Source organism: Stenella coeruleoalba (assembly GCF_951394435.1).
Source record: "Stenella coeruleoalba genome assembly, chromosome: 1".
In the NCBI taxonomy this organism is placed as follows: Eukaryota; Metazoa; Chordata; class Mammalia; order Artiodactyla; family Delphinidae; genus Stenella; species Stenella coeruleoalba.
In genome coordinates this window covers 16,647,125-16,673,482 of record NC_137169.1, presented here as the reverse complement: position 1 = coordinate 16,673,482, position 26,358 = coordinate 16,647,125, and the positions used below count along the sequence as shown (strand labels likewise).

At 44.3% G+C, this 26,358-nt stretch overlaps 1 protein-coding gene across 5 annotated transcripts in view; it reads left to right on the top strand.

Annotated features, from left to right (window-relative positions):
• USP48 (ubiquitin specific peptidase 48) overlaps positions 1 to 26,358 on the top strand; it is a gene marked incomplete at its 3' end in the record, with an annotated part of 103,634 nt that overhangs the window by 10,945 nt on the left and 66,331 nt on the right. For 4 of the 5 annotated variants that reach the window (XM_079920853.1, XM_079920851.1, XM_079920850.1 and 1 more), the window contains exon 1: positions 24,828 to 25,265. In XM_079920853.1, coding sequence (XP_079776979.1) covers positions 25,132 to 25,265 — 134 coding nt within the window. In that variant the 5' untranslated portion in view covers positions 24,828 to 25,131. Of the gene's footprint in view, positions 1 to 24,210; positions 24,770 to 24,827; positions 25,266 to 26,358 lie in introns of those variants that run through there. The other variant, XM_079920849.1, reaches the window with a different exon arrangement.

Here is a 26,358-nt window from a genome sequence, read left to right as displayed (position 1 = left end):
CACAAAGTTGAGAAGGCTTGGGAAAGCCCACCTTTGTAGTTTTGGCCGGCAACCTGAGACAGTGCCCACCTTTCTGGTCACAGTTGACCCAGTTTCCACACAGGCCAAGCATGGCGGAAAGATTCATTTCACAGCCAAAATGGGCAGAGCCAGAGTTTGGACCCTGTGTCTTTCTGACTTTCAAATCCATGCTCTTTCCATGATAACATGCATGTGGAACTTCCCTGACCAGGGATCAAACTCGTGCCCTCTGCATTGGAAGCGTTGAGTCTTAACCACTAGACCACCAGGGAAGTGCTCCATGACGACAATCTTAAGCAAGGTTTGTCAACATTTAGTCATGTGGGGAGATAGTTGTTCCCTTTCCACTATCCAGATCTTCACAAAGGTTGTTAATATCCTACAACACAAAGGTCGAGGACGAAATAATGAGATCACAGTCATTTTTACTGAATTAGAGAAAGAAGGCATCATTAGGTGAACCTAAGCCCTTACAAGTCATTAGATTGGCTGGAAGAAAAATGAAGATTGACAATAGAAACAAAGATAAAAGTAAAATAAACGTGCAAAATAAAACAAGATGTACAAAAAGTATTGTGAGCTCTTATCTAATACATTAGAAATCCCAGGGACTTCCCTGGTGGTCCAGTGGTTAAGAATCCCCCTTCCAATGCATGGGACATGAGTTCAATCCCTGGTCAGGGAAAAAAGATCCTACATGCTGCAGGGCAACTAAGCCCGCGTGCCACAACTACTGAGCCCTCACGCTCTGAGCTCATACTCTCTAGAGCCCATGTACCACAACTAGAGAGAAGCCTGAGCATCACAATGAAAGATCCCTCATGCCTCAACTAAGACCTGATGCAGCCAAATAAATAAATACTTATTTAAAAAAAGAAATCCCAGAAAATCTCTCTATATATCCAAGAAAATAACGTCTACCATAAATACTAGTAATATCTTTTTTTGTAATACTATTATCTCCAGATCCCAAGATCACTAAGCCCAATTTGCATTTACTTGGCAAAGAAAACAGTAGACATTTCAGAAACTATCCGAGGGATGTACAAGTGGCCTAGTACTTGCAAGGGTTTGAGAATGTTAAATTCTCATACACATTATTACATACATATCATAGAGGGACAGACAGAAAACATAACTTGTTCATAATAACTTGAACAGATAAAATCAAAAAATGTTTAGAATTGAAAGAATGAACAGTTGCCCACCATAAAATTATAAAAGGGATTATCTTCATTAAAATTTTAGGTAAAATCTGGTCAGTAGGGACCTCCCTGGTGGCACAATGGTTAAGAATCCACCTGCCAATGCAGGGGACACGGGTTTGATCCTTGGTCCAGGAAGATCCCACATGCTGCAGAGCAACTGAGCCCCTGCGTCACAACTTCTGAGCCTGCTCTCTGGAACCCGCAATCCATAGCTACTGAGCCCATGCACAGCAACTACTGAGCCCGCATGCTGCAACTACTGAAGCCTGCAAGCCTAGAGCCAGTGCTCCGCAACAAGAGAAGCCACTGCAATGAGAAGCCCGCGCACCACAATGAAAAGTAGCCCCTGCTTGCCGCAACTAGAAAAAGCCCGCCGACAGTAACAAAGACCCAACGCAGCCAAAAAGGTCTTCGTTGCTGCGTGCGGGCTTTCTCTAGTTGCCTGGTTGCTCCATGGCATGTGGGATCTCCCCTGCATTGGCAGGCGGATTCTTAACCACTGCACCACCAGGGAAGTCCCCATCTTAGATAGTCTTTTACAATGTATCAGATCTCTAGGGGAAAAAAAGCCCAAGACTTTCCACAAGGATCACACCAACAGACATCCTTAGATGAACTAAAAAGGGCAGTATGACATCAATACTCCAAGCACCTATATTACTAGAGAAAACAGATTTCAGTGACTCATGGACATGCAGACTGGTCGCTCTGAGTTAGACTTTGAGAATCAGGCATAGTACTATTTCAGCTTACTGGACAAAGACATTCTTTTTTTTTTCTCCCCCCCACTACTTTTTATTGACTTATAATTGACTTACAATATTATGTTAGCTTTAGGTATAAAACATAGCGAGTCAATATTTTTTTACTTTAAGATGTGATCACCACGACAAAGACATTTTCTGATACAGAAAACAAATCCAACAGAAAAAAAAAACCCACTGGATACATAGAACCAGGTTACTCATCTCTGCATGAGCAAGACTCAGTCCTGATCAAACAAGGTGGGTAGCACAAAGTCCTATGCACTTAAAATGGAAATGGTATATAAGGGAAAGGACAAAGCAGGTCCTCCATTGAGGAGGCAGTGTCTCAGCCTTTGTTAGACTTGCCCTTCAGCAGAGGGCAGGGAACATCTCAACCACAACCCCACCACCCTGGAGACAGCAGCTTCCTCCTGGTCTGAGCTGGCGCTGGGGCTGTGCTGGTGATTTGATGGTTCAAGGATGGCAGTGCTTCACTTAGACCAGAAGGGGTAAAATGGAAAGCAGCAGTCCCACATTCAACCACAGGGGTGTGGAATAAAATTCACATTTTATGGCAAGACAAGAAAAATTTAAACAAAAGCTCTCCTCTGCCCTTTGGCATTCTCTCCCCCCTCGCTGTGGACTGTGTATGTGCCTTAGGCATCACCAAACCTCCCCCAATGGCAGGAATACCTGCCCAACCATAAACAGCAACATTCTCCCAGCATCAACAAGACAACTCCTTAAAAGATAGCATTCCTTGGCTTCCCTGGTGGCGCAGTGGTTGAGAGTCCGCCTGCCGATACAGGGGACATGGGTTCGTGCCCCAGTCTGGGAAGATCCCACATGCTGTGGAGCGGCTGGGCCTGTGAGCCATGTCCGCTGAGCCTGCGCGTCCAGAGCCTGTGCTCCACAACGCGAGAGGCCACAACAGTGAGAGGCCCGCGTACCGCAAAAAAAAAAAAAAAAAAAAAAGATAACATTCCTCTTGATCTTATAAGGGGTCATATGACCCCTTATAAGACCTTCATATGACCACCACGATGAAGGTCTAGATTATATAAACTGTCAATAGTAAGTCATTTGATGTACAGCCCTCTGCTCAAAAAACTTATATAACTGTGTCTTGATTCCTAATGAGTAGAACAGTTCTCAGAACTTTCTGAGATACTGTTCTCTAGTTATAATCCTTAAATTGGCTCAAATAAAATTTTCCATTTCTTTCTTAGATAGACTGATTAATTTTTCATCAACAGGGGAAACTGGTAGGTGGAGGGACAAAGTCAACCCTATACGATGAATTAAAATCAGTATAATTGCCAATAAGTTGGAGCTTACAGAAAGGACATCCTGAAGTTATCTTGAATTCTGATCCACAGGCAGTAGCCAATGGCCTAATAATTTGGTACCCAAAGTGGAAAACAAATAATTGTCTAATAAACAAATAACCAGTATGGAGAACACCAATATCAGAGAATATACATTAGGTTTGACAATCTTACATATTAGGAGACCATATCTCAGCACCCAGAAATATAAAACTCAAAAAGCAAGTTATAATCGGAAGTAGATAAATTAACTGGAACTCTAACATCAAAAATAATTAATTGAGGGCTTCCCTGGTGGTGCAGTGGTTGAGAATCTGCCTGCTAATGCAGGGGACACGGGTTCGAGCCCTGTTCTGGGAGGATCCCACATGCCACGGAGCAACTGGCCCGTGAGCCACAACTACTGAGCCTGCGCGTCTGGAGCCTGTGCTCCGCAACAAGAGAGGCCGCGACAGTGAGAGGCCTGCGCACCGTGATGAAAAGTGGCCCCCGCTTGCCACAACTAGAGAAAGCCCTAACACAGAAACGAAGATCCAACACAGCAAAAATAAATAAATAAATAAATAAAATAGAGCCCAGTAATTCCTGAAAAGTCTAGATAAACAACTTCAATAAACAGTCACAGGTTCTTAAAAAATAATAATAATAATAATTAATTGACAAAATATTAGCTAGATGTGTGTTCCCCAAACAAATATTTGGGCACAAACTCATCAATTAAATGTTCAAGGGAGAGAGATATTCCTAAAACAGCACATGCTAAAACATTGTCAAATCTGCCAACATTTTCTATGTCACTTGACAACAGAAAACAATCTGGAAGAACTAACAAAGGCTAAATCTGGTAGATAGACTATGTCAAAGCCATGACTGAGCCACAAAGAAAAAAGAAATGTCTTTGGAGGATACTTTTTCAGTACTGGGATTTGCGGAGATGCTAAATCCACAATATCGGACATAGAGACACTTATTAGTGCCTATGGAACTCCCTAATCACAGACTCAAACCAGGGAACAAACTTTACAGTAAGGAAACAGGTCTAGGCCAGTAAGAAGGAAATCAGCAGGAATGGTAAAAAGTTTAATGAACTACTAACGAAAACCTAAATCCAGACTAGGTGTGAAATAAATGGAAGATTGAACAGTGTTCTGATAGAATAAGTAGTCTAAATTACATAATAAACAACTATCCTGACACCCTAGAGCTACAAACAAAATAACCCTATTGAAACCCTGTGGGGCCTTCCCAGTTATAAAAGCTTTGTTTCTAGTTTGTAAGATTTCAAAGGGAAGGGAGGAAATGCAGAAACAAAGGAGGAGCCGTCAAGAAACATTAATGCAGTGATAAAGCAGGGGCCTGGTTCCTCCTCAAGGGATAGATAGACATCACAATATATCTTTGAGTTCTTCTGTAGGAACTCAGGCTCCCACCCTGGTGGGGGATAGTAACTTCTGGCTGAGCACAAGTTCCCTGGAGTACCATCCTGTTACCTCACCACCAACCAATCAGAAGAAAGTCACACACTCCGCAGTCCTCACCCTAAATTTTACCTTTAAAAACTCTTGCCCAGAAACCATCAGGGAGTTTGGGGTTTTTGAGCTCAAGCCACCCGTTTTCCTTGCTTGGTCTTTACAATAAACCTTTCCCTGCTCCAATCCAGCGTTTCAGTTTGTTTGGCCTTACTGTGCTTGGGGAAAAGGAACTTGGGTTTGACAACACTGAAATCAGGTTTAAACACATTAAACTTAAAGATTATGGGGGAATAAGAGCACAGATACAAGATTCTTCTGGTACCTCTTTCAGAATAGAAAAACATTTACATTGACAACACTCAATAGCTTCACTATTAACCGTCCTAATTATCTGACATAATGTGCCCAGTTTTCCTGTAAATAGACTGACCATAACCTAATAGGTTGACTTCACTACCTGATTGCCAAGATGATAAACACCCCATTTGGATCAAACCATGATTGGATACAGAGCATGGACATTTTACAATAACTAAAATACTCCTATTAGCCCAACTACAACTATCATGACACAAAACAGCTATGGTCCGGTTTCCCATGGAACGAAAGAAAGCCATGTGACCCCTCAGTTAGCCTGGATGAGATCAACATAATCTCAAGGGATCTTGAATGGGGAAATTCACCCCATCAGAAAAATGTCAATAAGAACAGAGCACCAGACGGGGACCTTGTGGGCCTGAGCCTTAGAACCTCATCTCACAGGCATCTACTAAGAGTAGACCCAATTGGAATGATAATGCCTACCTCAAAGGAGACAGGTCAACTAAAACATGGGGAAGATTTATACCAACATCGTCAAGGGATTCTTGGACCATTATCAAGAGTGAAAAACAGAACAGACCTAAGAGTGGACATCACAAATGCTCATAGACCCTGGGCATGGTACGCTGAAGAGAAACATGGAACAATTACAACAAAGCTACAATGGATGGAGCTATGTCTGTTCCTGGACTGGCTACACTATGTGCCATGGGCATTTGTGGGACTCTTGATATAACTTCAGTGATTAGACACATTGCAATGTTACCAAATATTTAAAGAATAGGCCTTGTTGAGATAGCCTCATCCACTAGAGGGTAGACAGCAGAAGCAAGAAGAACTACAATCCTGCAGCCTGTGGGGAAAAAACCACATTCACAGAAAGATAGACAAGATGAAAAGGCAGAGGGCTATGTACCAGATGAAGGAACAAGATAAAACCCTAGAAAAACAACTAAATGAAGTGGATATAGGCAACCTTCCAGAAAAAGAATTCAGAATAATGATAATGAAGATGATCCAGGACCTCGGGAAAAGAATGGAGACAAAGATTGAGAAGATGCAAGAAACGTTTAACAAACACCTAGAAGAATTAAAGAACAAACAAACAGAGATGAACAATACAATAACTGATATGAAAACTACACTAGAAGGAATCAATAGCAGAATAATTGAGGCAGAAGAACAGATAAGTGACCTGGAAGACAGAATGGTGGACTTCACTGCTGTGGAACAGAATAAAGAAAAAAGAATGAAAAGAAATGAAGACAGACTAAGAGACCTCTGGGACAACATTACACGCAACAACATTTGCATTATAGGGGTCCCAGAAGGAGAAGAGAGAGAGAAAAGACCCGAAAAAATATTTGAAGAGATTATAGACAAAAACTTCCCTAACATGGGAAAAGAAATAGCCACCCAAGTCCAGGAAGCGCAGCGAGTCCCATACAGGATAAACCAAAGGAGAAACACACCGAGCCACATAGTAATCAACTTGGCAAAAATTAAAGACAAAGAAAAATTATTGAAAGCAGCAAGGGAAAAAAAGACAAATAACATACAAGGGAACTCCCATAAGGTTAACAGCTGATTTCTCAGCAGAAACGCTACGAGCCAGAAGGGAGTGGCATGATACACTTAAAGTGATGAAAGGGAAGAACCTACAACCAAGATTACTCTACCCGGCAAGGATCTCATTCAGATTCATTGGAGAAATCAAAAGCTTTACAGACAAGTAAAAGCTGAGAGAATTCAGCACCACCAAACCAGCTCTACAACAAATGCTAAAGGAACTTCTCTAAGTGGGAAACACAAGAGAGGAAAAGGACCTACAAAAACAAACCCAAAACAATTCAGAAAATAGTCATAAGAACATACATATTGATAATTACCTTAAACGTGAATGGATTAAATACTCCAACCAAAAGACACAGGCTTGCTGAATGGATACAAAAACAAGACTCATATATATGCTGTCTACAAGAGACCCACTTCAGACCTAGGGACACATACAGACTGAAAATGAGGGGATGGAAAAAGATATTCCGTGCAAATGGAAATCAAAAGAAAGCTGGAGTAGCAATACTCATATCAGATAAAATAGACTTAAAAATAAAGAATTTTACAAGAGGCAAGGAAGGACATTACATAATGATCAAGGGATCAATTCAAGAAGAAGATATAACAATTATAAATATATATGCACCCAACATAGTAGCACCTCAATACATAAGGCAACTGCTAACAGCTATAAAAGAGGAAATCGACAGTAACACTATAGTAGTGGGGGACTTTAACACCTCACTTACACCAATGGACAGATCATCCAAAATGAAAATAAATAAGGAAACACAAGCTTTAAATGACACAATAGATCAGATAGATTTAATTGATATTTATAGGACATTCCATCCCAAAACAGCAAATTACACTTTCTTCTCAAGTGCGCATGGAACATTCTCCAGGAAAGATCACATCCTGGGTCTCAAATCAAGCCTCAGTAAATTTAAGAAAATTGAAATCATAACAAGCATCTTTTCTGACCACAACGCTATGAGATTAGAAATGAATTACAGGGGAAAAAAACGTAAAAAACACAAACACATGGAGGCTAAACAATACGTTACTAAATAACCAAGAGATCACTGAAGAAATCAAAGAGGAAATCAAAAAATACCTAGAGACAAATGACAATGAAAACACGACGAACCAAAACCTATGGGATGCAGCAAAAGCAGTTCTAAGAGGGAAGTTTATAGCTATACATGCCTACCTCAAGAAACAAGAAAAATCTCAAATAAACAATCTAACCTTACACCTAAAGGAACTAGAGAAAGTAGAACAAACAAAACCCAAAGTTAGCAGAAGGAAAGAAATCATAAAGATCAGAGCAGAAATAAATGAAATAGAAACAAAGAAAAGAAGAGCAAAGATCAATAAAACTAAAAGCTGGCTCTTTGAGAAGATAAACAAAATTGATAAACCATTAGCCAGACTCATCAAGAAAAAGAGGGAGAGGACTCCAATAAAATTAGAAATGAAAAAGGAGAAGTTACAACAGACACTGCAGAAATACAAAGCATCCTAAGAGACTACTACAAGCAACTCTATGCCCATAAGATGGACAACCTGGAAGAAATGGACAAATTCTTAGAAAGGTATAACCTTCTAAGACTGGACCTGGAAGAAATAGAAAATATGAACAGAACAATCACAAGTAATGAAATTGAAACTGTGATTTAAAATCTTCCAACAAACAAAAGTCCAGGACCAGATGGCTTCACAGGTGAATTCTATCAAACATTTAGAGAAGAGCTAACACCTATCCTTCTCAAACTCTTCCAGAAAATTGCAGAGGAAGGAACACTCCCAAACTCGTTCTACGAGGCCACCATCACCCTGATACCAAAACCAGACAAAGATACTACAAAAAAAGAAAATTACCAACCAATATCACTGATGAACATAGATGCAAAAATCATCAACAAAATACTAGCAAACAGAATCCAACAACACATTAAAAGTATCATACACAATGATCAAGTGGGATTTACCCCAGGGATGCAAGGATTCTTCAATATACACAGATCAATCAGTGTGATACACCATATTAACAAATTGAAGAATAAAAACCATATGATCATCTCAATAGATGCAGAAAAAGCTTTTGACAAAATTCAACACCAATTTATGTTAAAAACTCTCCAGAAAGTGGGCATAGACGGAACCTACCTCAACATAATAAAGGCCATATACGACAAACCTACGGCAAACATCATTCTCAATGGTGAAAAACTGAACACATTTCCTCTAAGATCAGGAACAAGACAAGGATGTCCACTCTCACCACTATTATTCAACATAGTTTTGGAAGTCCTAGCCATGACAATCAGAGAAGAAAAAGAAATAAAAGGAATACAAATTTGAAAAGAAGAAGTAAAACTGTCACTGTTTGCAGATGACATGATACTATACATAGAGAATCCTAAAAATGCCACCAGAAAATCACTAGAGCTAATCAATTAATTTGGTAAAGTTCCAGGATACAAAATTAATGCACAGAAATCTCTTGCTTTCCTATACACTAACGATGAAAAATCTGAAAGAGAAATTAAGGAAACACTCCCATTTACCATTGCAACAAAAAGAATAAAATACCTAGGAATAAACCTACGTAGGGATAAAAAAGACCTGTATGCAGAAAACTATAAGACCAAACTATAAGAATGTAGACCAAACTATAAGACCAGACTATAAGAATGTATAGGAAACTATAAGACACTGATGAAAGAAATTAAAGATACCAACAGATGGAGAGATATACCATGTTCTTGGACTGGGAGAATCAATATTGTGAAAATGACTATACTACCCAAAGCAATCTACAGATTCAATGCAATCCCTATCAAATTACCAATGGCATTTTTTACAGAACTAGAACAAAAAATCTTAAAATTTGTATGGAGACACAAAAGACCCCGAATAGCCAAAGCAGTCTTGAGGGAAAAAAATGGAGCTGGAGGAATCAGACTCCCTGACTTCAGACTATACTACAAAGCTACAGTAATGAAGACAATATGGTACTGGCACAAAAACAGAAATATAGATCAATGGAACAAGATGGAAAGCCCAGAGATAAACCCATGCACCTATGGTCAACTAATCTACAACAAAGGAGGCAAGGATATACAATGGAGAAAAGATAGTCTCTTCAATAAGTGGTGCTGGGAAAACTGGACAGCTACATGTAAAAGAATGAAATTAGAACACTCCCTAACACCATACACAAAAATAAACTCAAAATGGATTAAAGACCTAAATGTAAGACCGGACACTATAAAACTGTTAGAGGAAAACATAGGAAGAACACTCTTTGACGTAAATCACAGCAAGATCTTTTTTGATCCACCTCCTAGAGTAATGGAAATAAAAACAAAAATAAACAAATGGAACCTAATGAAACTTAAAAGCTTTTGCACAGCAAAGGAAACCATAAACAAAATGAAAAGACAACCCTCAGAATGGGAGAAAATATTTGCAAATGAATCAATGAACAAAGGATTAATCTCCAAAATATATAAACAGCTCATGCAGCTCAATATTAAAGAAACAAACAACCCCATCCAAAAATGGGCCAAAGACCTAAGTAGACATTTCTCCAAAGAAGACATACAGGGCTTCCCTGGTGGCGCAGTGGTTGAGAGTCCGCCTGCTGATGCAGGGGACACAGGTTTGTGCCCCGGTCCGGGAAGATCCCACATGCCGCGGAGCAGCTGAGCCCGTGAGCCATGGCCGCTGAGCCTGCGCGTCCGGAGGCTGTGCTCTGCAACAGGAGAGGCCACAAGAGTGAGAGGCCCGCGTACCGCAAAAAAAAAAAAAAAAAAAAAAAGACTGGTACCCTCATAAGAAGAGGAGAGGACACACAGGGGCATACACAGGAAAGAAGACACTGTGAAGACAGAGGTAGAATATGGAGTTATGCTGTGATAAGCCGAGGAACACCAGGAGCCACCAGAAGCTGGAAAAGGCAAGGAAGGATCCTCCCTTAGAGCCTTCAGACAGAGTGTGGCCCTGCAGACAACTTGATTTTGGACTTCTAGATTCCAGAACTGAAATCGTGCAACTCAGATTGGAACTTGAACCCATCAGCCTTTAATTGAGATCACACACCTGGTCTCAGGACTTAATGAAGCTCAAGTTCTTGATGTCTCTCTGCAGAAAGAATTCAGGGAGAGACTATTTACAATAGCCAGGACATGGAAGCAACCTAAATGTCCTTCAACAGATGAATGGATAAAGAAGATGTGGCACATATATACAATGGAATATTACTCAGCCATAAAAAGGAACGAAATTGAGTTATTTGTAGTGAGGTGGATGGACCTGGAGACTGTCATACAGAGTGAAGTAAGTCAGAAAGAGAAAGACAAATACCATATGCTAACACATATATATGGAATCTAAAAAAAAAACTGTTTCTGAAAACCTAGGGACAGGACAGGAATAAAGTCGCAGACATAGGGAATGGACTTGAGGACACGGGGAGGGGGAGGGGTAAGCTGGGACAAAGTGAGAGAGTGGCATGGACATATATACACTACCAAATGTAAAATAGCTAGCTAGTGGGAAGCAGCCGCATAGAACAGGGAGATCAGCTCAGTGCTTTGTGACCACCTAGAGGGCTGAGATAGGGAGGGTGGGAGGGAGATGCAAGAAGGAGGGGATATGGGGATATATGTATACGTATAGCTGATTCACTTTGTTATACAGCAGAAACTAACACAACAATGTAAAGCAATTACACTCCAATAAAGATGTTAACAAAAAAAAAAGAAAAAAAATTCAGTGAGAGACAAAGTGATAGGTAAGAGGTGGATTTATTTAGAGAGAAACACACTTTACAGACAGAGTGTGGGCCATCTCAGAAGGCGAGAGGCCCCAAAATATGGCATGGTTAGTTTTTATGGGCTGGGTAATTTCATAGGCTAATGAGTGGGAGGATTATTCCAATTATTTCAGGGAAGGGGTGGGGATTTCCAGGAATTGGGCCACCGCCCACTCTTTAACCTTTTATGGTTGGCCTCAGAACTGTCATGGTTCTGGTGGGTATGTCATTTAGCTAATGTATTACAATGAGTGTATAATGAGGCTCAAGGTCTACCGGAAGTAGAATCTTCCACCATCTTGGACCTAGTTGGTTCTAACCAGTTTTTGTCATGTCCTATGTCATTCTTTTAAAGTTTGCATCTTGCCCCCTTCCCTCCTGTTTCATAACTGTAAAAGAATAAATTTCTATTGTTTTTTTAAAAATTTTTTTAAATAAATTTATTTATTTTTTGGCTGTATTGGGTCTCCATTGCTGCATGCAGGCTTTCTCTAGTTGTGGAGAGTTGAGGCCATGTGGGCTTCCCATCGTGGTGGCTTCTCTTGTTGCGGAGCACAGGCTCTAGGCGCGCAGGCTTCAGTAGTTGTGGTCTGCAGGCTCAGTAGTTGTGGCGCTCAGGCTCAGTAGTTGTGGCGCACGGGCTTAGTTGCTGCGCGGCATGTGGGATCTTCCTGGACCAGGGCTCGAACACGCATCTCCCGCATTGGCAGGCGGATTCTTAACCACTGCACCATCAGGGAAGCCCTAAATTTCTATTGTTTTAAGCTACCCAGTTGGTAGTAATTTAACATGACATCCCTTGGAAACCAGTACAGACAGAAAGGGAAGTCTCCGTGTAAGAATCCTGATCCTTATACCACTTGCTTCCACAGCAAGAATGCATACTGTCCTTCGCTCTCCTAATGCCTGAGGGTCAGAATCTAGCCAGAAGAGGATCCAATCCACAGTGATGGTCTAGGTAGTGGCTGAAGAGAAAGAGGAGGAGACTACTGGACTCTCATAGTCACTACCCAGAAGTGAAGGCATCCTGGCCTTTCACCCCACCCAAAATGAATATGTGTGTGTGTGTGGCTGGTGTATTAATAGAAAGGTTTATTTTAAGTGGAAAAGATACTATTATATTGGGTAATCCTTTATTATATTGAATAATTCTATAATTAATATAAGTAATTTCCGAAAGGTCAATTCCCACATTATTACACTAAAGCCAATGGAGTGAATATGACATGACTTATGTTATATTCATGGTATATATAACATGGGATTGGCTCCTCCCCCCATTGACCCATTGTCAGTGAATAACTCCCTGGTGTACCAATTCCCACTGTAGATGTTAAAGTGAGACTCAGCTCTAGAATATGATCATACACGTGCTGATCCAGAGTGGTGGCAGGGCAAAGTGTCAATATAGTGTCCACAGTGTCCCCACGAATAGTACTTCATGGTTGAGGTACCCATCCTCCTCTTCTTCAGGTGGTGAGACACTCCAACACTCCAGTTCCATTTTTATTTATTTATTATTTATTTATTTGTTTGTTTGGTTTTGGCCATGCTGTGGCTTGCGGGATCTTAGTTCCCCAGCCAGGGATTGAACCTGCCCCCCCCCCCCACCGCACCCTGCAGCAGTGAAAGCGCCAAGTCCACTGGACCACCAGGGAATCCCCTTCACTTCTGTTTTTGGCTTGGGATTTTTGCCTTTCCTCCCCACTGGGCCTTTTTTTTTTTTGCGGTACGTGGGCCTCTCACTCTTTTGGCCTCTCCCGCTGCGGAGCACAGGCTCCGGACGCACAGGCACAGCGGCCATGGCTCACGGGCCCAGCCGCTCCATGCCATGTGGGATCTTCCCAGATCGGGGCATGAACCCGTGTCCCCTGAATCGGCAGGTGAACTCTCAACCACTGTGCCACCAGGGAAGCCCCCCACTGGGTCTTGGAAGAATGGCTGATGATGTCAAAAAACTGCTTGTGCTTTATACATAATTTGTGAGTCTGTATAGGTTTCAAGCCTCCCTCATGTAGGAGAAAGAAGCTACTGCTAACCACAACTCTGGAACATTAATCCTTAATCAGACAGATGCACATTCATTCATTTAGCAGGCACTTTTAAAATACCTACTATGTGCCAGGCACTGTTCTGTGTGCCAGGAACATAGCAATGAACAAGGCAGCAAGGTTCCTACTCTTGAGGAGCTGACAAATTAGAGAAAGAAGACATAATAAGCAAGTAAACAATTGTGAACGTGATCGCTTCAGATGTGATAAATGTTAGGAGAGAAACAGGGATGTGATAGTTGGGGGTGTGAGACTGTTACCGAGTTAGGTCACATGGACCACCCACTTGGGCCCTAGCCTGGCCGAGGCCCCTTGCCTTGGTAGGGAATATTCTTTTTCTGTTCGGTTCACACAGCCAAAAGTGAAACTGAAGCTGAGAGAGGAGCAGCACAAGCTTTATTCAATGGCCAGAGAATGGAGAACCAGGAACTTAGTTCACAAATCAACTTCTCGCGGGTGGGGTTCGGGGGTGCATCAAGGCAAGATTTAAGGGCAAGGTTAACGAGGGAGAAGCATTTGCATAGGTTTTCAGGGAATGGGCGGGGCTCTTTCTGGGTATGGGTACCACCTTTTTTCCTGCCCTTTAATGGTCCTTTGGCATCTGAGTGAGAAGCTGGTCGAACCATCATGGCGCAGACAGGTGGAGGTCTTATGCAACTTGGTTGGTTGGTGGTGATTTAATCAGGAGTCAACATCATCAGTCTTCTGGTTCCCAAGGCTCTGGGTCTGTATGCTTGTGGGCAGCATACAGTTAACTTCTTCCACCTGGTGGGGGGTTTCAGTATCTGCAAAATAGCCCAAAGGACAGGGCTCGGGATATTATCTGTAGCCTGTGAGGAGGAACTAAAGGTCCTTGACTTTGTTTAATGGCCAAACTATTATTATTTTGTCTTGCTTGACTGTTTTCCTTTTTACGTTTTCTCAGTTCTCTGATTAAATTCATTCTTTGTAACTCAGGGAAGGCTAAAGTTTTTCTACAAATAAGAGGCAGGTGGAGGACATGGCAGGGGCAGGGTGTGTGTGTGCCCTAGGAAGGCCCCTGCTTGGTTACAAGATGGCTCTGGGTCAGGAAAGTACTTGATTCTGTCCCTAAAGTACAGTCATTGAGGGATACAGGTTGGAGTTAGGAGTGGCCAGATCATTTACTTTTTTTTTTTGGCCATGCCACGCCATATGTGGAATCTTAGTTCCCCAGCCAGGAATCGAACCCACACCCCCTGCATTGGAAGCGCAGAGTCTTAACCACTGGACCACCAGGGAATTCCCAGGAGTGGGCAGATTATGAAGTGCCCTTGTATTAGTTTCCTACTACTGCTGTAACAAATCACCACAAATTTAGTGGTTTAAAACAATTTATAATTCTGGAGGTCAGAAGTCTGAAATGGGTTCACTGAGCTAAAATCAAAGTGTTGGAAGGTCTTCCCTTTGGATGCTCTAGGGGAGAATCCATATCCTTGCCTTTTTTTTTTTTTTTTTGCCATACGCGGGCCTCTCACTGTTGTGGCCTCTCCCGTTGCGGAGCACAGGCTCCGGACGCACAGGCCCAGCGGCTATGGCTCACGGGCCCAGCCGCTCCGCGGCATGTGGGATCTTCCCGGACCGGGGCACGAACCCGTGTCCCCTGCATCGGCAGGTGGACTCTCAACCACTGCGCCACCAGGGAAGCCCCATATCCTTGCCTTATCCAAGAATCCATTCCTTAGCTTGTGGCTCCATCTTCTGCCTTCAAAGTCAGCAGTGTAGTATCTTGTCTGACCCTGACCCTCCTGCCTCCCTCTTATAAAGATCCTTGTGATTACATTGGACCCATTCAGGTAATCCAGGATAATCTCCCCATCTTTAGATCTTTAGGGAGCTCCCTGGTGGCCTATGGGTAGGATTCCAGGCTTTCATTGCCGTGGCCCAGGTTCAATTCCTGGTTAGGGAACTGAGATCCCACAAGCCATGCAGTGCAGCAAAAAAAAAAAAAAAAAGAAAATCTTTAACCTAATTCCCTTTTGCCACATAAGGTAACATATTCACAGGTTCAGAGGTTTTGGTTATAAGGAAATGGACATCTGTCTTAAAACCTCTGGGCTCTAGTAACAAAAATACCACAGCCTGCATGGCTTAGAAACAACAGAAATTTCTCTCTCGGGTAGTTCAAAATGAAGGCACTGGCAGAGTGTCGTGGTGAGAGCTCACTTTGGGTACATAGAAGGCTGTCTTCTCACTGTGTCCTCACATGGTAGCAGGTGAAGGGACCCCTGCATCCTCTTTCATAAGGTTGCTAATCCCATTTATGAGGGCTCCACCCTCATGACCTAATCACCTGCCAAAGACACCACCTCCAAATACCATCGCATTGGGGGTTAGGTTTCAATATATGAATTTTAGGGGGACAAAAAAATTCAATCTATAGCAACACTTCGGAGGGGCATTATTCTGCCTACTACAGCCCTATAAATCATGAAAAGGAATTTAGATTTTTGTATTTGGCCACACCTTGCGGCATGTGGGATCTTAGTTCCCTGACCAGGGATCGAACAGTGCCCCCTGTAGTGGAAGCGTGGAGTCCTAACCACTGTTAGTGGAACCACTGTCATTCCTGGAATTTATTTTATTTATTTATTTTTGGCTGCATTGGGCCTTCCTTGCTCCACGCGGGCTTTCTCTAGTTGCGGCGAGCGGGGCCTACTCTTCGTTGCGGTTCGCAGTCTTCTCATTGCAGTGGCTTCTCTTGTTGCAGAACACAGGCTCTAGGTGTGCGGGCTTCAATAGTTGTGGTGCATGGGCTCAGTTGCTCCACGGCATGTGAGATCTCCCCAGACCAGGACTCAAACCCATGTTCCCTGCATTGACAGGCGGAGTCTTAACCACTGCTCCACCGGGGAAGCCCTGGAATTTAGATTTTAGTTAAAGTGCAAAAGTATGCCAAAATGGAGTGACATCTGATTTCTGGTTATACTTCTTTGTTTCTTTTTTATTGACTGATATAGAAGAGGGCCCAGGACAAACACTAGAACTCCAGCTGTGATACTGTGATTTATAAGAAATATATATTAGTCTTCCGCCATTCCTTACAGAGCTCCTAAGATCCTCGGAACTTCTGAAGAGATTAGAGTGACAAAGGTGTCTTTTGTTATTTGTAACAAGCTCTTTTCAACCACACCTGAGTTTATGTTAATGCAGTGAATTTTGGAAAGCCCCTAGGCGACCTAGGCAAGGGGGCTTATTGCCAGGGGAAGCAACCACAATTAACTGGTGCTTTCATTTGTACTCCCACCCTCCATCCCTATCTCCCAGGAGATGACGTTGAGGGACTGGAGATTGAATTCCATCACCAATGGCCAATGGTTTAGTCAATCATGCCTGCTTGATAAAGCCTCCATAAAAACCCAAAATGATGGGGTTTGGAAAGCCTCCTCGTTGGTGAACCGTGGAGGTGCTGGGAGGGTGGTGTGCAGAGGGCATGGAAGCTCTGTGCCCCTTCTCAGGAGCCTCGACCTATGCATCTCTTCCATCTGGCTGTTCCTGAGTTACATCCTTTTATAATAAACTGGTGATTAGAAGTTAAAATGTTTCCCTGAGTTCTGTGAGCCACTCTAGAAAATTAATCAAACCTGAGGAGGGGTCGGGGAATCTCAGATATACAGCTGGATGGTCAGAAGTATAGGTGAGAACCTGGACTTGCAATGGCATCGCAGAATCGCTTCCATGTGTGGAAAACCCACACGTCCGGTGCCAGAAGTGAAGTAGCGTTGTAGTGGAGTACTGAGAGTAGAGAAGACACATAGGAGTTTTTTTTTTTTTTTTTAAATAAATTTATTTATTTATTTATCGCTGTGTTGGGTCCTCGTTGCTGCGTGCGGGCTTTCTCTAGTTGTGGCGAGTGGGGGCTACTCTTCGTTGCAGTGCGCGGGCTTCTCATTGCGGTGGCTTCTCTTGTTGTGGAGGACAGGCTCTAGGCACGCGGGCTTCAGTAGTTGTGGCTCACAGGATCTAGAGTGCAGGCTCAGTACTTGTGGTGCATGGGCTTCTTTGCTCCGCGGCATGTGGGATCTTCCCCGACCAGGGATGAAACCTGTGTCCTTTGCATTGGCAGGTGGATTCTTAACCACTGCACCACCAGGGCAGTCCAGGAGTGAGTTTTTTTCTTTAGAAAGCCAATAGAGGAGGAGGAGGTGGCAAAGAAGACTGAGGAAGGAGCAGCCACTGAGGGAGGTTGAAAACCAGATGATGCTGAAGCCCTGCAACTCAGATTGGGACTTGAACTCGTGGGCTGGGACTCAAACCCAGCCAAAACCTGCATTGGGACTTGAACCCTCGGTCTTTCAACTGAGATCACACACCTGGTCTCAGGACTTAATGAAGCTTGGGTTCTTGATGTCTCATCACAGAAAGAATTCAGTGAGAGACAAAGCCATAAGTAAGAAGTGGATTTGTTTAGAGAGAGACACACTCCACAGTGTGAGCCATCTTGGAAGGCAAGAGTGGCCCCAGTGTATGGGGTTGTCAGTTTTTATAGGGATGGGTAATGTCATAGGCTAATGAGTGGAAGGAGTATTCCAGCTATTTTGGGCAAGGGATGGGAATTTTCAGGAATTGGGTTCACCACCCACTTTTTGACCTCCTTGGAACAGTCATGGCACCTGTGGTTGTGTCATTTAGCTTGCTAATGTGTCACAATGAGCATACACTGAGGCTCAAGGTCTAGTGGAAGTCAACTCTTCCACCATCTTGGACCTATTTGGTTCTAATCAGTTTATGTCGTGTCCTCGGGCTATGTCATTCTTTTAAAGGTTGTGCCCTGCCCCCTTCCCTCCTGCTTCAATACTGCCCAGAAACCATTTCAAGATGGTGAGAGTGGTCATCTGTGTGGGTGATTGCAGGGAGCTGAGGATGAGAGAGCACTGGATTTGGTAACATGGAAGTCATGGTAACCTTGATAAAAGCAGCTGTAGAGGAGTGATCAGGTCATGGGCCAGATTGGAATTGGTTGAAGAGTGAATGGTGTTACTAGAAAACTGGGTTCGCCTCTTGTTGGGTGTTGAGCCAAAAGCCACAACCAAGGCAAACAGCAGGAGAAGGAAGGATTTATTACTTGCAGCAAGTAAGGAGAACACTGGGGCTCTTTCCCAAAGCAGTGTCTCCCTGAACAGCGAAACTGTGGAATTTTTAAGCTAAGGGTACACGTGTAAAAGGGAAGAGCTAAATCGAATCCGTGTTCGATCTGTTTCTTTGACTGTAACCTTTGCTTTTTGTTGCTTTTGTTATTATAATCAACATAATGGCCTGCCTCAGGGAACCCTGCCCCTTTGCCTCTGTGTTAAACCAAAGTGCCTTTGTACATCCTGACCCTGTCCACCTGTGGATGGCTGCAAGAAAGAAGAAATTAACACATCCCCTCCCTGAGGCTGGCCATTCCAGGGGACATTTGCAAATCTTATGGCCTTTTTACTTTACTTCCTCATCTCCTCCCCTCCTCTATTCTATAAAAGAAACTGGCATCCAAACCCCGATAAGATGGTTTATCAGAGACACTAGTCTGCCATCAGTCTGCCATCTTGTCTGCCGGCTTTCCGAATAAAGTCGTATTTCTTGCTTCAACACCTCGTCTCCGATTCGTTGGCCAGAGCGAGCTTGGACTCGGTAATTCATGCATATTCATGAAGGGGCTTGAGCAGAGGAGAATTCAGCATAGAATTAGGGCAAAGGTTGAGAGAGTCCAGCTTTAGTTGATTGAAGTCCTGAGGGTCAGCAGAGATCAGCATCATCATTCCTTAGGTTTTGGGATCTCAGCATGTAGTTACCATCCTCCACCTGGGTGGGGCATTTGTTCCGGCCGAACTCAGAGATTATGTATATCCCTTGAGGAAGAACTAGGACTCTGCTTTATTGATGAACCGTTGTTTCTTGACTGCGTTTCCTGTGTTCCTGCCTTCCCTCACTTTCCTACAGATCTTTAATTGCTGAGACCGGTTCAAGGGCAAGCATTGTGGCCAGGCTTGGATCACAAAATGGCTTAGCCTAAAATGGCTTCTCTTTTGTCAAGGAAGCCATGCTGGTTCTCTTTCTCTGGGGACCTCCTACCCTTTCTGCTTACAATAGGAGATGAGGATGTCGAGAGAATATAAAACTGTGCCATTTATTATTTTTTATTATTGTTTTTTTGTGGTACGCGGGCCTCTCACTGTTGTGGCCTCTCCCATTGCTGAGCACAGGCTCCGGCCGCGCAGGCTCAGCGGCCATGGCTCACGGGCCCAGCCACTCCGCGGCATGTGGGATCCTCCTGGACCAGGGCACGAACCCACGTCCCCTGCATCGGCAGGCGGACTCTCAACCACTGCGCCACCAGGGAAGCCCTGTGCCATCTATTATGGTAGCCACTCGCTACATGTGGCTATTGAGCACTTGAGTGTGGCAAGTTTCAAATGAGATGAGCTATAAGTGTAAAATGCACACCAGATCTCCAAAACGTGGTGTGAAAAAAAAGAATGTCTCATTAATGTTTTAAAAATATTGATTTCATGTGGAAATGTAAACATTTTGGCTATAGTGGGTTAAATATATTATTAAAATTGATTTCACCTGTTCCTTTTTATTTTTTAGATGTGGCTACTAGAAAATTTAAAACTATCAATACATATGTGGCTCATATTATATTTATATTGGACAGTGTTGGGGTAGATAATTATTTCAATAATTTTACTGTGAAGGGAACCAAGAAATTAGAAGGAAAATAGAGAGGAATTTAACATTGCTGACCACTCCCATCTTCTTGAAACTATCCTCCCTAAGCTTCTGAGTTACTCTTCTGATTCTCCTTATATCTAACAATTGTTCTTCTGGACCTTCTTCCTAAGGTCCTCCCCCTGTTCCCAAAACATCAGGTGAAGGAGCTAGCCATGTGGCTGTGCAGGGGAAGAAAGTTCCAGGTAAAGGACACAGCAAATGTAAAGGTCCTGAGGCATCGGTCTGCTTAGGGTGGTTATGGAACTGGGAGGAAGACTGTCGTTGGAACACAGGTGGAGAGAGTGTGGTAGGAAATGAGCTCTGGCCAATAAGGTGTAGACGGGAGGGACTTGGTCATTTACTTTGAATGAGGTGCTAAGTTTTTGAGCAGAGGAATGTTCTTCTGGTTTACATGCCAAGAAGACTATAATGAGGTGTTGGGGGAGGAGAAATTTTCCCCTCTACCCCTCTTGAGTTCTTGTGGCTGGACTAGTAATAAAATTGACACAAGACAGATTAAAAGGAGAAAAAGAAACAAATTTTAATTCATGTGCATGGAGGCCCCATAGAAATGGGACCTAAGAAGTGGCCAAAGCAGGCAGTTTTTAGACAAAGAAATAATAAATTTGTGAGAAATTGACAGGACAAAGAAACTAAGGTTTTGGGTGCTCAATTAATGAAGAATCTAAACAGAGTTTGGTCTTGGGGCAGTAAATTAAAGAAGTGACAAGGCTTGTTTATCTAGGCTTCTCAGCCTGAATTCCCTACCTTTGGCGATTAAGCATGTCCTCTACCTCCAGATGCTGGGAGTGCACCTTTCACATGAAAGACTTATTTCCTGCTTTCAGGGAGACAGAAAGGAGGGTCAGAGTGTATCCCTCTTGCATTTCTCAAGTAACTGTAATTCAAAATAATCAATAGGCCATTGAGGCACATTTTGGGGCGGCCTACTCTGGGCCCCAAGAGGCAAGGGCGAAAACAGGGAGACCAGTTAGGAAGTTTTTGCAAAATCCAGGTGAGAGGCCAGGTGGTAACAGTCCCTGTACAGTAGTTGCATTCTGTATATACTTTGAAGGCACACACAGTTGACAGGATTTGGGGAAGTTCTGCATGGCGATGTAAGAGAGAAAGAGATGGGGAAGATTACAGAAGGACATTTGGGGGTGGCTGGAAGTAGAATATGCTTTGGAGCTGGAAAGTGCAGAATACCTATCATACACTGGAGGCGCCAGGTATGCAGCAGGATATACAAGTCTGGCATTTTAGGAGCAAGGTCAGGCGATAATGGAATTTGCGAGTCATTAACACACAGCTGGTATTTAAAGCCACAGGAGATGAGATCACCCAGGGAGTAAATGTAGTTAGAGAAGTCCAAGCACAACCCTAGGCCACTCAAGTTTACAGGTTAGAGAGATGAGAAAGAATCAGCAAAGGGCACTGAAAAAGAATGGCCAGTGGGTGATGGAAAAACCAGGAGAAGGTGGTGTCCTGCTGAAACTGAGGAGGATCCTATGGGGCTCTCTGGTACAAACGCCTTCTGTTTCTCCCATTTCTTGTTTGTAGAAAATAGGCTTCGGGCTTCCCTGGTGGCGCAGTGGTTGAGCGTCCACCTGACGATGCAGGGGACACAGGTTCGTGCCCCGCTCCCGGAAGATCCCACATGCCACGGAGCGGCAGGGCCCGTGAGACATGGCCGCTGAGCCTGCGCGTCCAGAGCCTGTGCTCCGCAACGGGCAGAGCCCACAACAGTGAGAGCCCGACGTACCGAAAAAAAAAAAAAAAAAAGAAAAAAGAAAATAGGCTTCATTCAGCCTCCATGACGTTCCCTGAATTCCAAAGGGCAGGTTCAAACAGTTGCTAATCAGGGAAGGGAAAGAAGGCAGAAACAAGGGAGGAAGAGTCAAGAAACAATAGTGCAGCCTTGTGGAAGGGTCCTGGTTCCTCCTCAAGGTATACATAACAATATCTGAGTTTTTATGCAGGAACTAAGGCCCCCAGACAGGTGGAGGATGGTAACTTCAGGCTGAGCACAAGATTCCTGGAGACCGCCATGTCATCTCACCACCAATCAATCAGAAGAAAGCCACATACCCTGCAGCCTTCACCCCAAATTTTGCCTATAAAACCTCTCCCCCCAAACCATCAGGGAGTTCAGGTCTTTTTGAGCACAAGCCAGCTGTTCTCCTTGCTTGGCCATGCAATAAACCTTGCTCTGCTCCAAACTCCAACATTTCAGTTTGTTTGGCTTCACTGTGCATTGGGCACATGAACTTGTGTTCAGTAACACTGCAAGTTAAGAGAAGAACGGGTTCCCAAGAGGAGAGAGTGAAGAACTAGGTCAAGTGCTGCAGACAGGTCAAGTAAAACAGAGTGTGAACTCACCACTGAATTTAACAACGTGGAGAACTTTGGTGACCTTTATGTGGTTGGTTTTGGGGCAAGAGCCTGATTTAGAATGGGTTTAAGAGGGACAGGAAATTAGGGAACTGGAGAAGAGTCTAAATCACTCTTTCCAGGAGTTCTGCTATAAAGAAGAGCAGAGAAGTGGGATGGTAGTTGACGGGGGATGTGGGAGTCAAGAGAGGGTTTGTTAAAACTGGGAGAAATTACTGCATGTATCTAATGCTGATGAGAATCACCCAGTAGAGACTGGAAAATCCATGATGCAGGAGCAATATATCCTTCAAGATTCAGACTCACGTCTCCTATCTCTACTTGGATGTCCCTGATGCACTTAAAATGCAATTTATTAAAAACTGAAATCATCATCTCCCTTCTAAACCTTCTCCTTCTTCTCTACTTTTTATCTCATTTGGTAGAAACTCTATTCGCTTAATTACTCAAGTTAGAAAACTGGCATATAGCAGGGACAGCACAATGAATAATATTCACGATTTTATCATGTGCTAAGTGAGGTAATGACACAGGGAGCTGTAAGCACCTAGGAAAGGGCTATGACCTACACCTGAAGGTCAAATAACAGAAAGGTAAACAGACTTTGCTTAGACCAACTTATCAAGTTTAGCAATTCCATGTCCTAAATATCTTTCAGGTTTGCCTCCTCATTCCATACCTATTACACTGCCCCATTCTGGCCTTCATTATCTCTGGCTTGTATTACTTCTGTAGTCTTACAAGGTTTCTCTGTCTCTGTCCTTGACCTAGACTGAGGAAGTTATACAAAATGAAAATCCCCCTTATATAACTCACCAGCTTTAAACATTTCAATGAGTCCCTCAGATAAAGCAAAGTCTTGGCCAGCCTCTCAAAGTCTCACCTCCCCTTCTCAGAGTTTGTGACCTCATACCAAGAAGTTTCTCTCTTCTGTGTTTTTGTTCCTTGTAGTTCCCTTTTTCTAGAATGGTACTTTTCTTCTAACCTGGCTAAGTTCTGCTCATCTATTAAGGGTGGATTTAGGAGTTATCCCTCCTGGGAAGACTCTCCCCAAGTACTCCAAACCTTCCAAGGAAGGGAAGGGGACCTTACTTTAAGTTTCTACCATTCTCCCCTCACCCCCTCTTGCATAAGTGCAAGGACCATGTCTTATTTTCATCGTTCCTTCAGTGAACGTTTGTCTAAACAATTGCACACATAAAGCATCCAGTCTGGGTAATTCCCTGGTGGTCCAGTGGTGAGGATTCCACGCTGTCACTACCGAGGGCTCAGGTTCTATCCCTGGTCAGGGGAAACTAAAATCCCACAAGCTGTGCAGTGCAGCAAAAAAAAAAAAAAAAAAAAAAAAAAAAAAAAAAAAATGCATCCAGTCCAAGGTTACCCAGCTGGCAAGCTATGGAGTATTGTGTCAGAAGTTAGTGCTTAGACCGCCATAGGGCTCTCATTAAAATGCAAAGTTTTCAAAATCCTCACTCAAGCAGTACCCTTTACAGTTCGCAAAACACTCTGATAAGGCTACTCTTTATATCCAGAAGCAGAGATTGAAAAAAGGAAATGTTTTCAAACCTTGCAGCTAAACAGGACCATCATTAAAGAAGAAATCAGCATATGGAGATAACAGCAGTGAGGAGGGTCCACCACCTGCAAGGATGACCTTCCAGGGCAGACAAACCCCGCCCAGGGACCCGCTTGCACCCCAGCACAAGCCAAGGCACAGCAAACCCACTACTGCGAAGACTACAAATCCCAGCATGCCTGGCATCCAGTGAGTGACAGCACGCAACGCATACCGGGACACGTAGTCCAGTTCTAGCTCAGGAAAAGGCCAGAATATCACGTGACGTCAGGAGTGCTCAGGAAAGGAGTCAGAACCGGTCCAGGCTCGAATTAACCCTTCCAGAGAGCCGACCCTGGTTTCTTTGGTGACCCAGGTTTCAGGTCCCACCCCACAATCCAGCGGACCTATGGTGTGCGTTGAGTACCCTCTCGCGTGATCCTTCACGGTTAAAGGGGAAGTACCAGAGGGCAAGAACAGGCAGACTTTAGCTCTCCAGGTGCCCGCTTGCAAGATTAGTGGTGCGCAGAACGCTATCCTGGACAGGAGCTGAGACGTCGCTTCCCCTGCAGCGCCGGTGAGGACGTGGCAAGGGTCTCGACTAGCGGCTTCCCCTTCCTCCGCCCGTCGGGCAAGAGGCGCAAAGACTGCTGGGAACGCGCATGCGCCCACCGCGGCGGGGAGTACACCTACAACGTCTGCGGGTGCGGGGGGTGTCGGGTGTCCGCGGAGGCGCTTTGCGGCCGGTCGTGCGGGTCGGGTGCGGGCGCGCGGGCGGGCGCCCGGGCAGAGGCGCGCGCAGGTGATTGACTGGCCAGCTGGCTGAGGGAGCGCCTGGTCCTCATCGCTGGCAGGTGGCGGAGCCCATTTGGGCGGTGGTGGAGGCGGCTGCGGCAGCCTGGGCGGCCGGGCTCAGGAGGCACTCCTCGGGCCAAGGCCATGGCCCCGCGGCTGCAGCTGGAGAAGGCGGCCTGGCGCTGGGCGGAGACGGTGCGGCCCGAGGAGGTGTCGCAGGAGCACATCGAGACCGCCTACCGCATCTGGCTGGAGCCCTGCATCCGCGGCGTGTGCAGGTGAGGCCCGCGCACCGGGCCTCGCGCCCCCCTCGCGTCGGACCTTGGAAAACCAGGCCCGGGGCTGGGGGAAGGAAGACGGCGGCCCTTTCCGTGCATCTAGCGGGCGTGGAGAGAACAAGGTGGAGGTTTCCTCCTTTCCGCCTTCTGGGCGACCTGGGAGAAAGGCAGCCTTTCCGGGCTCTGCACGGAGGTGATGCTGCTGAAAGCCCTTCAGAAAAGGTTTTGGGTTTTTATTAGAAGATGGCGGTGGAGATGGTTGAAGGCAGGAGCTAAGACCTTAGGAAACGTTGGTGGTTGGCATATCCTGGCCACTGCTCGGTTTTTTGGTTTGTAAAATGGGAACTTCTGCGAAGTGAGCTTCATCACTGTATATCTCGTATTGGTGTTGACGCTGAAGGCGTGATCATATTTTTGGGTAGGGCGGCTTTAGGAAAACGTACGGTTAGTCTGCGTCATCGGTACCCTTCATCCCCAGTTGACCTTCCCCTCTCTCGGTAATCTAGTATTTTTTAGCCTTTTTTTGGGGGTGGGGGTGTCGCTCTGACTGAACACCACTCTACCGAGTACAAAGTTTGAGCTGTGTAAGTGCTGTCCTTCACTTCTACTTAGCCCGTGAACCTTGTCTTTCCTTTTAGATCGAATCCTTAGCTGTTTTTCCACCTTTTAACGCGGGAACTATAGTTTGTGTCCGGAATGTTGTTGAATTGACTTGGCCAAGCCGGGCATGCTCAGTAGCCTTTCATCAAGCATTTAGTAAAGACTTTCTGGAGTTTTTACATTTCCACGGTGGGATCCGGAAGGAATGGAAGTCAAGGTCTCAGATTTGGAGCTTTAGGTCTAGTATGGGAAGTGAAACAAGTTAGAGAGCTTCCATAAAGCAGACGAATAATTCCAAGCTCTGGGAGTCTGGCTCATGAGGAGAGCAACAGTCAGTACTGGAATGACGTGGCCGTGTATAATAGATAAGCTTCAGTCAGTTTCTCCACATATTAGGTTCCAGAGCAACCAAAAAATATAAACTCTTTCATTGTAATAGTTATGATTTTAATGGAAGTAAAGGAGTAGAAATTAGCTGAGATCACTATAAGGG